Here is a 13,780-nt window from a genome sequence, read left to right on the forward strand (position 1 = left end):
CCAGAGCTAAAGCAACATGGCAAAAATATACAGCCAAAAAAGAACAAAAAAAAGACAAGGAACCACCACCCAAGCCCCTCCCCATCACCCTCACACTCGGTCTCCCGAGTTGAGTCTGATACAATTTTCAAGCAGGTTTGCGCCCTCATGCAGCAGCTGCCACCTTGTTTTCTCGAAGCTATCACGGAGCACCATCATGACGGCTGTGTTTTTGTTCAGTCCGCGCATGTGGATCAGCGCATCAGGCGAGCTGACATTGCTATATTTGCTCAGATATGTCTTCATCTGCTGCACCGCCTCGCGCTTCGTCTTGGGCACCGGCTCGTCGGCACACGGGCCCTCGAGTGCAAAGCCGTAGCACCAGACGACCAGCGACGCGAGATACACCACCCATGGCCGGTTCAATAGCACGTCGTCGCGCGCGCTGTACGGGTCGTCTGGATTAAAGTCCGACGGTCGTGGCAGCCCGCGCTCCTCGGGCATCAGCACCGTGCACAGAAAGTTGAGCGCATACCATGTCGCGTCGCGCGCCTTGGCTGTTGGCGCCCACTGGTCTTTCATGCGCCGCTGTGCGCCGCGCAGGTCGGCATCGCCAATCGCGCGACCGAGCAGCCGCTTTGCCCGCGCGAAGATTTGGCAGTCAATAACATCGACGTGCATGGCCATGTGCGCCAGGTGGTGCAGTACTGTACGACTTTCAAAAACCACATTGGACTCCTCACGGGGGTTGGCATTCATGTCGCTGTTGCTGTACGGGTCATTTCGAGCCTTTTCAAGAGCCTTGTCAAAGTCTTGTTTCCAAGAGTCAAATGCTTTAGTCAAGGTAATGCGCCATTTATCGCGTCCACCAAGGGCCTGTGAAACGCCGCTCCCAAGAACATTGACCTGTAGGTCTCTCTGCTGCATATGCCACGAAACACTTAGGAGACCTGACATGAGCACCGTGCGACCAAATGAGTTGGTCTGTACTTCAAGCCCTTGAAGCGTCCGCTTTAGACCCTCCAGGAACGACACTGGCTTGAATCCATTCGAGGCCATGACTGTCTCCAGCCTGCCAACCTCGGACCCGCTAGTTGCTCGCCATAATGTTTCGTCGCAGGGGAGCGGGAGTCTCATTTCATGGGCCACCATGACAGTGGAATGGCCAAACATGGTTGCATGGATCGAGTCAATCACAAAAGCTGCAAACGCAGTTCGGCGTGTAGACTCGTTCATGATCCACTGGCTCCACCAATCATCCGCCGTGCTGGGCCCAGGTGTAGACGAATGTCGTGATGCCCGTCCACCGGACGCATCATCACGTTGCGAGGGAGAATCTCTAGACGACTTGCCAATCAAGGCGCGACCACGGCGCATCATGGCAATAGTTGTAGCATGGTGGATCAAAGCCCGCTCATGAAGTTCTCGAGTAGCGTACATCTTTTCATAGAGTTCCAGGAGCAAAAAGGTTTGGAAGGCCCAGAGTTTAGCAGGTGGGCGGAAGTGATTGTCCATAAAGGTTTCCCACCGGATATGCCATGCAAGAAAGTTGGAAAGTCGCGCGTCTGTTGACGTGTTTGCGCTAGTAGACTCGCAATCACTCTTGCTTGTCTTTTCTAGACATACGGCTCCGATGGCCATCATGGCTAAAAGAAGAAGATTCGGGGTCTGGTCAGGCGAAAAAGTCGGCTTGTGCAAAAAGGGTACTTGGTCACTAAAGTGAAGCCAATATGACCCGATGTAAGTCTGCATCATGCGCCGGCTAAGGCTATGTGTTGGCTGCGAACGGTCACCCTGTAAAAAGGTTTCTCCATTGCGGTCGGCAGGGACTGTCCCACGCTCAATAAAGTGTTTCTTCATGTAGTCGAATATTTCCTGGCTCTTATCTTCCGATATTGATGCTTCAGGGACATCCTGCTCAAGGAGATTGTTGACGGCCATGACTTGTTGTGGAACATTTGGGAAATAGCCCATCTGATTACCATCAGGGCCCATATACATCTGGCTGTAGCTGGAAAATCCGCTTCTACGTCTTGTTAGAGCTTTAAGTAACTATGTAGTATGAGGGGCGATGTTTTGAACTTACGTTGGGTATGCTACAGGATTGTTGATGGGCGAGCTCTGGTTGAATAAGTAGCTAATCAGATCGTTGGGCATGCTGACATATGGCGATTTGTTCATCATTCCTTCACTACCAAACATGGGTAGAGTCTGAATTTGCTCAAGGACCATCATCTCTGTGGGGTTTGCTACGCCGGCTGTCAAGGCATCATTAAAGTCACGTGCATTTTCGTTGGTGGTGAATACTTGAGATGGAGTTTCTGAGCTGGTAGTTTGCACAGGAAAGTTGGAGGGAGGCAAGTCGAAAGAGGTCGGAAAGGCCTGGTGACCCATAAAACTTGTCGGATGTTGAGAAGCAGTCTGTGAAGTGTGTGGAAAGGTTGACTGGGATGGCGCAGGCGGCATGGTGGGATACGACGAAATGCCCATAGTTGGCTGAGTCTGAGAGCATACAGAGTCTATGCTTCCAGGTGATTGAAGCTGTTGCTGGAGCGGAATCTGGCGATTTACCATCATTGGAGAGTTGAAAGAAGTGTCGACAGGCTCAAGAGGAGCGCTAGTCGGAAAGACATTTATCTGCTGCTGTCGTTGTTGGATGTGGTTTCCGGCAGAGAAGGGGGTAGCACTAGAAGCTTTGGAAGCTGGCTGTTGCAGCTTGTTGAAGCCCATAGTGGAGCGCTCGATATCAGGAGATATGGAATCGGACATAGTGGCAGCTACTGAGGCCGCAATGCCGAATCGGGGAGTTTCAGCAGTAGGCGAAACAATAAAGTTTTGATCTTTAATCTGAGCCTGGATTTTAGTCTGGGCTGGAGTCTGTAACCGGGCAGCTTGATTTTGAGTTGGCAGTTGGGTTTGAGCCTGGGGTTGCTGTTGTTGTTGCTGGTTCTGACTAGCAAGCATATCTTTGCGATTCAAAGCAGATCCCTTGGCCGTATGGCGGTCCTTGTGGCGGTTGCATAGGTCTAGCCGAACAAAGGTACGTGAACAATCGGGAAAGTCACAGCTATAGATTTGCTTGGGGTTGTGGTTGAGTTGGTGACGATAGCTAGGATAAGAGCAGAGTGATAAGGTGGTGCGGTTAGTGAGATGCTTCATGGGTGTAAATCATGATATTCATGTGATGTCTGTCACTGTGTGATACAGACTGTGGGGGTGAAGCAAAGATGGCGTCACAATGGGTGTCAGTCATGCGAAACTTACAGGTGTTCAGCGCGCGAATAGCTCTTGCCACAGCCCTCGTGCGGGCATTCAAACTTTTTGTCAAGGCCTTTTCGACTTCGCCTCCTCTTGCGAGTAGGGCCATCAGACGACTGTGCCTGGCCACCATCCTCGTCTTCATATTCTTCGGGTGACGATCTACTTCGTCGTCGCCCTCTACCATCGCCGAACTCAGACTTAATGGCCATAGGCGGGCTTGTCTTGATGTCGGGCTCTGTGGGTGGTACTGGTTTCATCTCGTTTGCGGACATGGCAAACTGATAGTCAGCATGCGCGCCCAGCACAGAAGCCATTGCCAAAGCGAAGCCGTGCCTCGCGACCTATGACCAAGTGGGTGATGGTGACCTTGTGCGGGCGGGAAGTGGAAGGAGAAAAGCAAAGCTACAATAGCCTCGACCTGCGACTCTGAAAGGATCTAGTTACACTAGACTTGCAAGGCAATAAACACCAAGGGAGAAAGGCGCAAGCACAGGGTAAACGAGTTGATGGGGAAAGGGAGCTTGAGAGGGTGTCTCTAGCGAGCGTTCTCTTGGGACTGTAGCACCCTTTGGACAACACTGCGGGAGGGAATGAAGTCTGATTCGGCTACTTGCTTTCTACACGACAGCCGAGGAGAAACAAGATACAAGAAGAAAAAGCGAAAGGAAACGCTTCTTGTGCTCGGGCTAACCGAAGCAAGCAGCTACGTCAGCTTTTGACAACAGATTGAGTGGCTCACGGGACTGAAACTGGGCTGGGATAAAGTGAGAGGCCGAGTCGGTGAGGTGATCAAAATTATTGATGGAGCTGTAGATGGCAAGAACAATAGGACAGGTAAAACAAAAAGCCACAAAAAGGCCGACCAGACGACTAAGTCGGTGTCAAGCAAGCAACCACTCCAAACTTGGCGATGGGGGCTTCTTAGGACATGGCGAGAATGAGCCGGATACTGTCTGTAGATGGTACTTTTGAGATGTCAACCAAACTAGCAAGACGGCGTAGAGAAAAAGTGTGGGCGAAGAAAAGAGGAACAATAGCCAGTGTTTATGTACAACAGACTAGGATGTGCTATCAGCAAATCCAGGAAGGACAAGAGGACAAAGAGTAGGCGAGACGAGACTGTGGTGGCCGGGCTCCCTGTGCTGAGAATTCGACAGGAAAAGAAAGGGAAACAGAGATAGATGATAAATAGAAGTATAACGAGAGAGTCCAGAAGCCAGAGTCAGGGCCAAAAGCTAGAGCCAGGAACTAGGGTTCGTGCAGTTATTGCAGCGTAGCGGGAGAAAACACGATGGACAGGTCAAAGGCTAAGATCAAAGATCAGAGATACAGACAGGGAACAAGGGCAGAGAAGCAGTCTGAAGCAGAGACGAAAAGAAAAAAAAAAGGAAGAAAAGACAAGAGCGGTAGAAGAAAGGAAAAGAGAAAGAAGGCGGGAAACCAACAACATGAAAGGTGCCTCGTTTTGGTCTTTTCCCTCCTCCCCCCTCTCTTTTTTTTTTCTCGGGTTATTCCAGCTCCCCTGCGTTAAGGTCTTGATTGGGCGTATAGTCACAATGCAAGTGGAAATATACAGGCGACCAGCAGAGAGCAAGTGTGAGGGAAATTGTACCTGTAGCTGTAGTTATAGCTAGCTGTAGGACTTGACTTGTATTCATGTACAAATCTATATATACCTGCAGACACGTTGACTCGAGTCCGCGGAGACACAGCAACATTGATTGCTACATACAGCGAAGCCTTGAGCCACCAACGCCTCAACGCGGAGAAGTCTGCGGACATCTGCCAACTTTGACATGTCTAATGGGCCTGACTAGCCGCCCCCGTTTGCGATCAGCAACAGGAGGCAACAAAACCACAGCACAGTACTGACAGCACAGTCCGTCCAAACACAACAGACACTCCCGCACAGCGCAGCAAGAAGCCGAGGTGGCCTGCTATCAAGCATTTGACACGCATCAATTGAGCTTGAGCTTGTGCATATACTTGTACTGTATTGTATGGACGTGGGCGAGGGCGAGCTGGCGCCGTGACGGGGATGGTGCCTGTAGCTAGACGGGGAGGAAGATGACAGAGACACGACCGAGAGTCTGGCGGAACGGAATCTCTCGTGCTATTAGGAGAGTCGCCAGTGGAGAGGTTGTTGCGAAATGTGCGTGCTTGTATAGACACATCAATCCGCCAGCCTTCTCATCTGCCTCTGAGCGCGCACTGTCCAAGTGACGATCCAGACACCTCGTTTCAGGCCACCAATTCATACTTGGCCGCTTGTATATGCTGCCGGGTGAGCAGAGATTTGGCCAAGCGCAGGGAAGCGAAATGCGGTACTGGCTGGTCTGTATCTGTGTTTGTGGATATTGCTCGACTCACATTGTGGTGCTCAGAGCGGATAAAACGGCCGTGACAACCGGGCCTTGCCGCTAGCTGGCGGGTCTTGGTGCAGCTTTGCATGAAGCCAAGACAGCAGCAATACATTTCTGGGTGGGTTGAAGTAGCCAGGGCAGCCTGTCTGGGCTGTCTCGAAAGAATGATGGGCAAACATTCACAATCAATCCACATGCATGGCAAATGGATGTGTGCGCTGCTGCGAAGCCAGAGAAGAGAGGAGAGACGCAAATTTTCATCTGCCAGATCTTTGGAGGTGCCGGCATCTACCACCAGGGTTAGCTGATGGAACAAACCTCTGTACATACACACTTAGCTTGAAGTGGGCCTCACACAGGGCTTTTCCCATTTTCCCAGCACAAGGGCGAAGACCAGCCGACCGCTGCTATTCGTGTACGGCCTGAAGCGAAGGATCACGATATTGTCAGGGTGGGAGTACCCGCAGCCTTCAAAGGATTGGAGCTTGTGCGGCCGGCCGCGGGAGCAGGGAATTCAATTATTCCAAAGGCCTACCTGAGGCCCGCTGGAACGGCCCGGGCAGGACGCGGGACGTTGGGCTTGTGCCTTTACGCCACACTCGGAACAATACAGCCACGTTTTGAGTCACAGACAAACGCGCGCTACTGCCTTGAAAAGTATCCAAAGATCTGGTTCTCGGATCGTGTCTTCTTATTTTCTCCAAACACTCGTATAGAAAAAAATCTCGCCGACACCACTGCCCTGCCCCCTCGGTGTATCCCACGCTCTAGAAGCTCCAGACAGATCTCTGGCGTGCAAGGAAAAACATGCTAGAAATAGCAGCCGCACTAACACAGGAACAGACCCTCTAAAAGCCGCAGGCCAACGCTTTGTTCATCCGCGCCGTCTTCTTCAGCCTGGCGGGTGCTCTTTGTTTACTGGTTGGCTAGCACAGATTCGGTTAGCGCTGACCTAGGAATCATGTCACTTACATTTATCAGCTTACAGAGGCTTGATGGCAAGCCTCGCGTCAGCTACAGTATAGATACGTCCAACATCCAACATCTCGTTGTATCTATCCTCCTGCATTATGAATGACACTAGGATACTCAGAAAATTCTCTATTTCCTCCTCCCCTCTTCTGTCATGCCATGTCCATGACCATGGACAAATTCCAAGCTGAAAGGCTCAATACCACCCTGCCCGCAAATATCTTGTCTTGCACCTGCAGATCCCTCCAGCCATTTTCTTTGCTTTTCTGCCCGCAAGAAGAAAGGACTACAGTGCCAAAAGTATGATGACGTAAGGGTGGAATGCGGAAGGTATACGACTTTATCTCTTTTTTCCCGCGTCCGTTTTCCGTGCTTGTACCGTAGTACTACTACTATTGCTACCACCAACTACTAGCATGACTACGGATGTGTTGTACATAGATACATGCCATCATGACTCTTGTTGGAGAAGCTGAGCTACCCCACCCAATTTCTCTGTGCGGAGAGCTCAACACATGATTTGTCGTCCATTCCACCAGTCTAATCGGCGCATGCGCTGTATTAGGAGAGAGGAGGCTTTCGTCGTTGTGTACAGGTGACCTGCAAAGTAAATCCCGACGTCACGAGTCCGGTAGTCCTCAACAGGCTCAGGGCAAAATCATGTTCCGGCTTAGCATATCATGACCATGTAGTGCAGGGGTGTCAAGCTCTAAGTGTGATGGTTCTTCACGGCTATGTGGTATGTACTTGTGAAGAATGTGGCCATTTACAACTACAAGCATCAACTGGCGGGTTACATGTATGTAGTTATGTACATATGTGCATACTTGCACTTGTACTGGTACAAATACCACCCCCGCTTCACGACAATAATGGAATAGCCACCGGCGTTCGTTCGATCAGCTAATATACTGAAAACAAGAGCTCCGGTAACGCGACACTACATATAGATGCAGGTGTAACTTTAGGCTCGCTCAGCCATGCCGCCACTACAGCTGCATCGCATACAGCCAGCCATAGTACTGGACCGTACTACTTGTAGTTAATGTCTTATGACAGCCTGCTATGGTTTGCTATAGGGCTACCCAAACATACGTACCAGTGCTAGACAAGACATGTAGTTACAGACATACATACATGTTGGCAGCCTCAATACACCATGACTCCATGGAGCAGTCAAGATCTCAAAAGCTGCACAATTGCATGTGTAGTTCTGGTTTCACTTGCTAATTTAGTTGGCCGCGATCGCCGGCCGCAGAATGAGCACTGCATCCGAAAATAGAAGTTTATTATTGTTTATTTTCCTATCTTTGTCTCCTTATTTACAGTCTGAATTATGGGGCTTTCGAATGACTAATCGGGGCGCTTCCTTCCTTGCATCCCAGATGAAGGGCTCTTTCTTTGTTCTGCAGAAAACCCAGCTTGCTAAACGAGTTTTATTTTTTTTTGGTTGGTCAACATCCATCAATCAGTCTTCTTCCACCAGACTTTGCCCCCTTTCCAAAGATGCCCCAAAACCCCGCCCAGCATGAGTCCAAAAGCCCTCGCACTTGATGCCATTTGAAAATGTTGCTGCTGATCTACAGAACAATCAACTTCAATTGATGCCATTGATGGCCTGGCGTCGGTTATCGATGACTTATTGCATGAGCATTCCTGAATTACCTGGCTACCACTGAACCGGCGGTTTGCCATCCGCGGCAAAAAAGAAAGCACTAAAAAACAAGAACCTAAACCCTCGACCCTAGAGATCATGGACCCGCTTTTCGCCTTTTGTGCATGGGATATCTTATCAACTTATCCGACCAATGAAATATGATGCTAGTGACGTCGACTTAGTCGGTATATGGCAGCTGGCAGCGATAAGCCCTGTCTGGGGGGCTCGTGAGTGGAAAATGAAGGAAAAAAGACAAGGAAAAGAAGACGAAAACCGCTTGCAGGAGAATAGCGAGCAAACAGCTTTCCCACACAACGGATTGCTTGGTAAACTTTGGCGTGATTCCCAAGCATTTTTTCTCTTTCACTCCTTCTGCCTCGTCCTGAAAGTTTGCTCCTCGGGTCTCGTTCGCCAGAAGTTATTTCTTTCTTTGCTTGTGTTTGTTTCGTCTTTTTCAATGACCCAGCATATTCAGCTCGTGTTTTCATTACTGTCGCCACCCTCGCCTTTCAGTCTCTTTGTCGGCCCTGCCACTTCGCGACCTTCTCCAGACACCGAGCCTACCCCGATCTGCCGGTTGACCACAACTACCCAAACGTTCTGTCCATAGTTTTGAGGCATCTTTTCTTCTCCGTCATCCACTCACATCACACCCACCAACCCACACGCATACAATTCCACAATGGCGCCCTCGAAGCCGCGCAATCACGACGATACCAAGACCGACAGTCACAAGGAAAAGGGTACCAACAAAAAGAGGCAAGCCAAAGAGACGCCTATCCTACCGCCAATTCATAGCAGAGCGGTCTCGCCTGAACATTCACATGCCTCTGTAAGTCTTCTTGCCTCACCTCTTCTTCTCCGGAGACGATTCTTTGAGCCCCTCCCGGCCCGTGTTTTCCTCCCCTCACCCGACCCGCGCTCATCACTAACAATGTTTGCGTTTTTTCCTCAATGTAGGTTGACTGGCTTAAATTTGACCGTGAGGCCCTTCACAACTACCGTCGCGAACATAACCTCGAAACGCCACCTGCCTACTTGCACTCGTCGTACCACTTCTGGCTCTGTCTCCCGGGCAGCATCGGCATGATGTCTCCAACAATGGTTGCTGCTCGCCGCCGGAACAACCGTCTCCAGCGACAGACAAGAGAAAATTTGGCAGCGTCGGTGCAGAAGCATTTCGACGAGGCCATGATAAACGAGGCCGATGCCATGGTCCATTTCATCTCGACTTTGCGCCAACAAGGCCCGCGGCCGCAGCGCCTCATCCTCACCCCGACCGAGCCCTTGATAAAATAGACAGACGGCTACACTTGGAGCTGTGTTGTAGGAACTAGCATGACTGTCTTGTTCCTCCACATCCGTATCAACTGAGCAGCAGAGTGAGCTACACAGACAATCGTCTGCTGCGCTACAGTTTTTGCCCTTGTTTCATTTCTCTTCTTCATGAATCGTACGTACATTCTGTGCCTCAAGTGGCATACGGCGGTACCAGTCCACATTTATACGCGATGGCCATGGCCTCTCCTTTGGGCAGATGAGCCTACGCGAAATCTTCTGCTTTTGGATTCCCTTTTTTTTCTTCTTTTCCCGTTTGCCTGGGTTGATATCCTACGAGTTTCTTTACCTTGATTTTTTTTGGCCCTACTTCGGCCTGTTTTCGGAGAGCTGTTGGCTTTCACATATGGTGTTGAGAGCATACTTAGCGGTTAGACATAACAACAGCGGTGGGAGATGGTCTTGTGCAAGTGCGTCATGCCATCATGTATTCTGTCTGTCATGGCTGATCCCGAACGGACTTTGGAGTAGTGGGGTGTCTTTGGCGCATAGCTTGTGTCTCCCTTGGGGGTGACTTTTTCTTTTGGTCTTTCTTTTTTTTATCTGGAGTTGTCGGATTTTTTTTTATGATTTTGTCTAGTATCATACTTTAGACAACGCTCTTCACTCAATTCCACCAGTATTGCTATTCTCACAGCCTGCTGCTTTTTGTTGGTTCCGTATCTTTGTCTTGGGGAACTGGGAGATGGGCGCTGCCTTTGGGCGCGCTGCTGCCAGGCGCGGCCAGAAGCAACAGCTGCGCCCCACTTATCTGCAAGCACACTGACCTCCTACGGCTGCTCTTTTTGCCCTTGTCATATTTTTAATCATGAAGTGGGCGACAGAGGGGCTTCAAGGTAGCCTACAGCTGCTGGCAGCTGCCAAAAGACAGGGCAGTCCCCAGGGCGGCTCAATGAGGCAAGGCGGGAAAAAGTTTTGGTCATCACGATTGATTGAAGAGCATCATCGAAACTCACCGAACATCTGCGAAAACTGCGCCTGGCACGTTCACTGTCCGTCTCGTCCTGGTAGCCTTCGCCTTGTTCCCGGAGTTCTCTTTCTTGCTTGCTCCAAGGCATCCTTTTTTTTGCTTGCTTGGGGCACTTTGATTTTTTTCTGTTCAATTGCGAGACAAATCTCTACTCTTCTACAAACTGCATATCTCAGCTCTTTTCGACTATACTTGCTTACAAACCTGCAGTGGTGGGGTTTTTTGTCCCGATATCCAGCACGCCTCTCTAGACCACCACTCACTCAAACACCATGAGCTCCAGCGCCATATTCAAGTCGGGCGTGTCCCGGCGCCTACTCACGCACAGCGCTAAAGTCTCCTCCCGGCAACTTCAGAATGGGTGCACGTCGCAGGCCCGCGGCTTTCACGGGCCGTCTCGGCCGTCAGCAAACTCTGGCGCAGGGACTATGACATCCAGCGTAAGGGTATGTATTAGCTTCTCTTCCAACTACCCGTACTAAGCTCAATTAAACAAGAATGCTAATTGCTGCGGCTTTATACAGAAATTCCATGCGACCTCCAGCCAGCTTGCCATGAAAGATCCGTATCAAACCCTCGGCGTCAGCAAGTCAGCAACCGCCGGCGAAATCAAAAAGGCGTACTACGGCCTGGCCAAAAAGTACCACCCAGATACAAACAAAGAGGCTGGCGCCAAAGACAAGTTTGGCGAGATCCAGGCAGCCTACGAAATACTCTCGGATACCGACAAGCGCAAGCAATTTGACCAGTTTGGTGCCGGTGCCTTTGATGCCAATGGCAGTCCTGGTGGCCCTCATCCTGGCGCTGCTGGCGGCAACCCCTTCCACGGCTTCCAGGGAGGCGGCTTTGGCGGAGGCTTTGGGTTCGAAGACATATTCTCGGCATTTACCGGCGGCCGCGGCCCCTTTGGAGGCGCCGGAGGTGGTCGTGGCTCTGACTATCCTGGGATTATTGTGGGTGAGAATATTGAGGTTCAGGCTACCATCTCTTTCCAAGAAGCTGCGCAGGGTGTCAGCAAAAAGATCAATATTACGCCCACTACTAGCTGCACGTCATGTGATGGCCGCGGTGTTAAGAGTGGTGTCAAGCGCTCAACCTGCCCGACATGCCACGGTGCTGGCCAAGTTGTACGCAACATTCCCGGTGGCTTCCAGATTGCCACTACCTGCACGACCTGCCAAGGATCGGGCCAGTCGTACCCACGCGGCTTCGAATGCCGCCCTTGCGACGGCTACGGCGTGGTACGCACGCGCAAGACTATCACGGTAGACATCCCCGCCGGCGTTGACGATGGCATGCGACTACGCATTGACGGCGCCGGCGATGCGCCAGCAACAGGACAAGTGCAAGAAGGGGTTCGCACCAAGCGCGGTGACCTGTATGTCTTTGTCCGTGTGGCGCCGGACTCGCGCTTCACTCGTGCTGGATCGGATATCCTCTACACGGCGTCTATCCCCCTCACGACGGCTGCGCTTGGTGGTGAAGTGGCGGTTCCGACGCTGGATGGCAATGTCAGTGTCCGCGTGGCAACCGGCACTAACACGGGCGACAAGCTGACTCTCACCGGACTCGGTATGCCCCGCATCAACGGTCGTGGCAAGGGAGATATGCGGGTGGAGTTCAAGGTTGGGTTGCCCAAGTACTTGACATCAAACCAGCGGGCTATTCTGGAGCTCCTGGCGGATGAGATGAACGACTCTTCCGCTAAGCGAATCATGAACATGTCCGGGACGAACGCTGGGTGAGTTTCCCTACCCCTTGCTTCAAGCACGACTCGAGCGTCTCTACTAACCCTCAACCACCTACTAGTTCCATGGAAGGTTCCCACAAGAACGAAGGCTTTATCAAGTCGCTCTGGCACACACTGACTAAGAACGCAGCGCACCGGGCGGAGAAAGATGCCGAGGACAAGGCATCAGACAAGAATGACGACGACAAGAACAAGAAGGACTCAAGCTAAACAAACTTCTTTACGACAGCACTGTCCCTCTTGTATTTCTCCGCTCATTGTAGTCTTTTTTATCTTTGCTCATGATACACACGCTCGCACATTCACGTTTGCACGCAATGCGTCCATTTTATTTTCACGCATAAGCTCACCCCTCTTTTTTTTGGCGCAACTTTTCTTTTGGATAGTCACGATGCTTTGCGCATAGCTGTCCTTGGCGAAGCTGCCGCTATACTGTAACATATCTCACTCTTTTTACCCTTCCCTTCTCAGCCGGCTTTGTAGCATGGGCATGGCCATCGTCCAAGTCGGTTGTGCTGTACCAACATTTAGCTTGACAAAATTAAAATAGAAAACTAGTCAATTATTAGACGTCAAGTCTAGTCTATGTTTGTGTATCGCCAGATGCAATGTATAGGCCCGAGATCATGTCACTGGCGAAAGGCGACAGAAGAATCAGCTGCAAGAGGTTAAAGCAAATGGCTGGCGGCGGCTAACGAGCGGGAAAACAAGCTTAGCGGGCAGGTGAGGGTCAATGTTTGGCCAGAAGACTTCCAGTTCTCGCCAGTAGCGCGACCAGGGGGCCTGCAGGCTTGATCGGGGAGAGAACACCACGGGGGCCTGGTGGACCAATGGCAGGTTAGAGATGCAGGCTTGCATGCTGATAGAGGTGAGTTGGGCGGGTAGAAAGGCCCGGCAGAAATGGAGCAGGAAGGCAAGGTCTGCATTGGCCGGCGAGCAGAGCGTCGTTACATTTCACAGCGAATGCAAGCTGCCTTGGAATCATGGAAATTCTTCATGCACCATCGGAGGGAGGTGGGATGGCGAATGTCGCAAGATGAACTATCACATCACATAGTCAAGTAGATAGTTAGCTCTGGGGAGAAAAGAAACGACCAGACAAGCGCCGACGGGGTCTCAGAGATCGAGATGGGGCACATGTGGTGGAAAGGACTCGACGAGAGACAGTTATCAGAGCAACATTAGTTAATAGCATCAATCAACCAGACTGGGTCTCATATTCCATATTCGACGATGACGAAAGACCGGACAGTACAGTGCTGAAATAGACTCGTATGCACAGTGCTACAGCTGGCTCCCAGGGCTGCCTGCCACTGTAACCTGCTAGAGACAGGGCTTATTGTACAGTGCGCAACAGCGCTCTGTCTCAGTCTCAGTCTTAGTCTCGGCAGCAACAACACCGTCTGGTCTGGCTTTCCTTCCTCGCCGAGCCCTCCATTGCCGCTCTGAATTTAATTTTTCCCCGCAGCCATTCTCCCTCCGCCGTGTAT

General features: G+C 51.1%; 3 protein-coding genes across 3 annotated transcripts; 2 read left to right on the forward strand and 1 right to left on the reverse strand.

Annotated features, from left to right (window-relative positions):
• Nucleotides 1-90: 90 nt before the first annotated feature.
• On the reverse strand, nucleotides 91-3,554 carry BROUX77_001069 (uncharacterized protein; the record flags this gene model as incomplete). Its single annotated transcript, XM_073745457.1, has 3 exons — nucleotides 91-2,005; nucleotides 2,066-3,088; nucleotides 3,244-3,554. The coding sequence occupies 3 exons, from the start codon at nucleotides 3,552-3,554 to the stop codon at nucleotides 91-93; spliced, it is 3,249 nt and encodes a 1,082-aa protein (XP_073609304.1).
• A 5,360-nt stretch (nucleotides 3,555-8,914) lies between these two features.
• On the forward strand, nucleotides 8,915-9,531 carry BROUX77_001070 (uncharacterized protein; the record flags this gene model as incomplete). The annotated part of the gene is made up of 2 exons (XM_073745459.1): nucleotides 8,915-9,064; nucleotides 9,193-9,531. 2 exons carry the CDS (start codon nucleotides 8,915-8,917, stop codon nucleotides 9,529-9,531), a joined length of 489 nt encoding a protein of 162 aa, XP_073609305.1.
• A 1,281-nt stretch (nucleotides 9,532-10,812) lies between these two features.
• Nucleotides 10,813-12,500, forward strand: BROUX77_001071 (uncharacterized protein; the record flags this gene model as incomplete). The annotated part of the gene is made up of 3 exons (XM_073745460.1): nucleotides 10,813-10,986; nucleotides 11,065-12,281; nucleotides 12,350-12,500. 3 exons carry the CDS (start codon nucleotides 10,813-10,815, stop codon nucleotides 12,498-12,500), a joined length of 1,542 nt encoding a protein of 513 aa, XP_073609306.1.
• Nucleotides 12,501-13,780: the final 1,280 nt, after the last annotated feature.

Source organism: Berkeleyomyces rouxiae (genome assembly GCF_048999995.1).
Source record: "Berkeleyomyces rouxiae strain 22BRR77 chromosome Unknown BrBRR77_ptg000001l, whole genome shotgun sequence".
Taxonomy (NCBI): Eukaryota; Fungi; Ascomycota; class Sordariomycetes; order Microascales; family Ceratocystidaceae; genus Berkeleyomyces; species Berkeleyomyces rouxiae.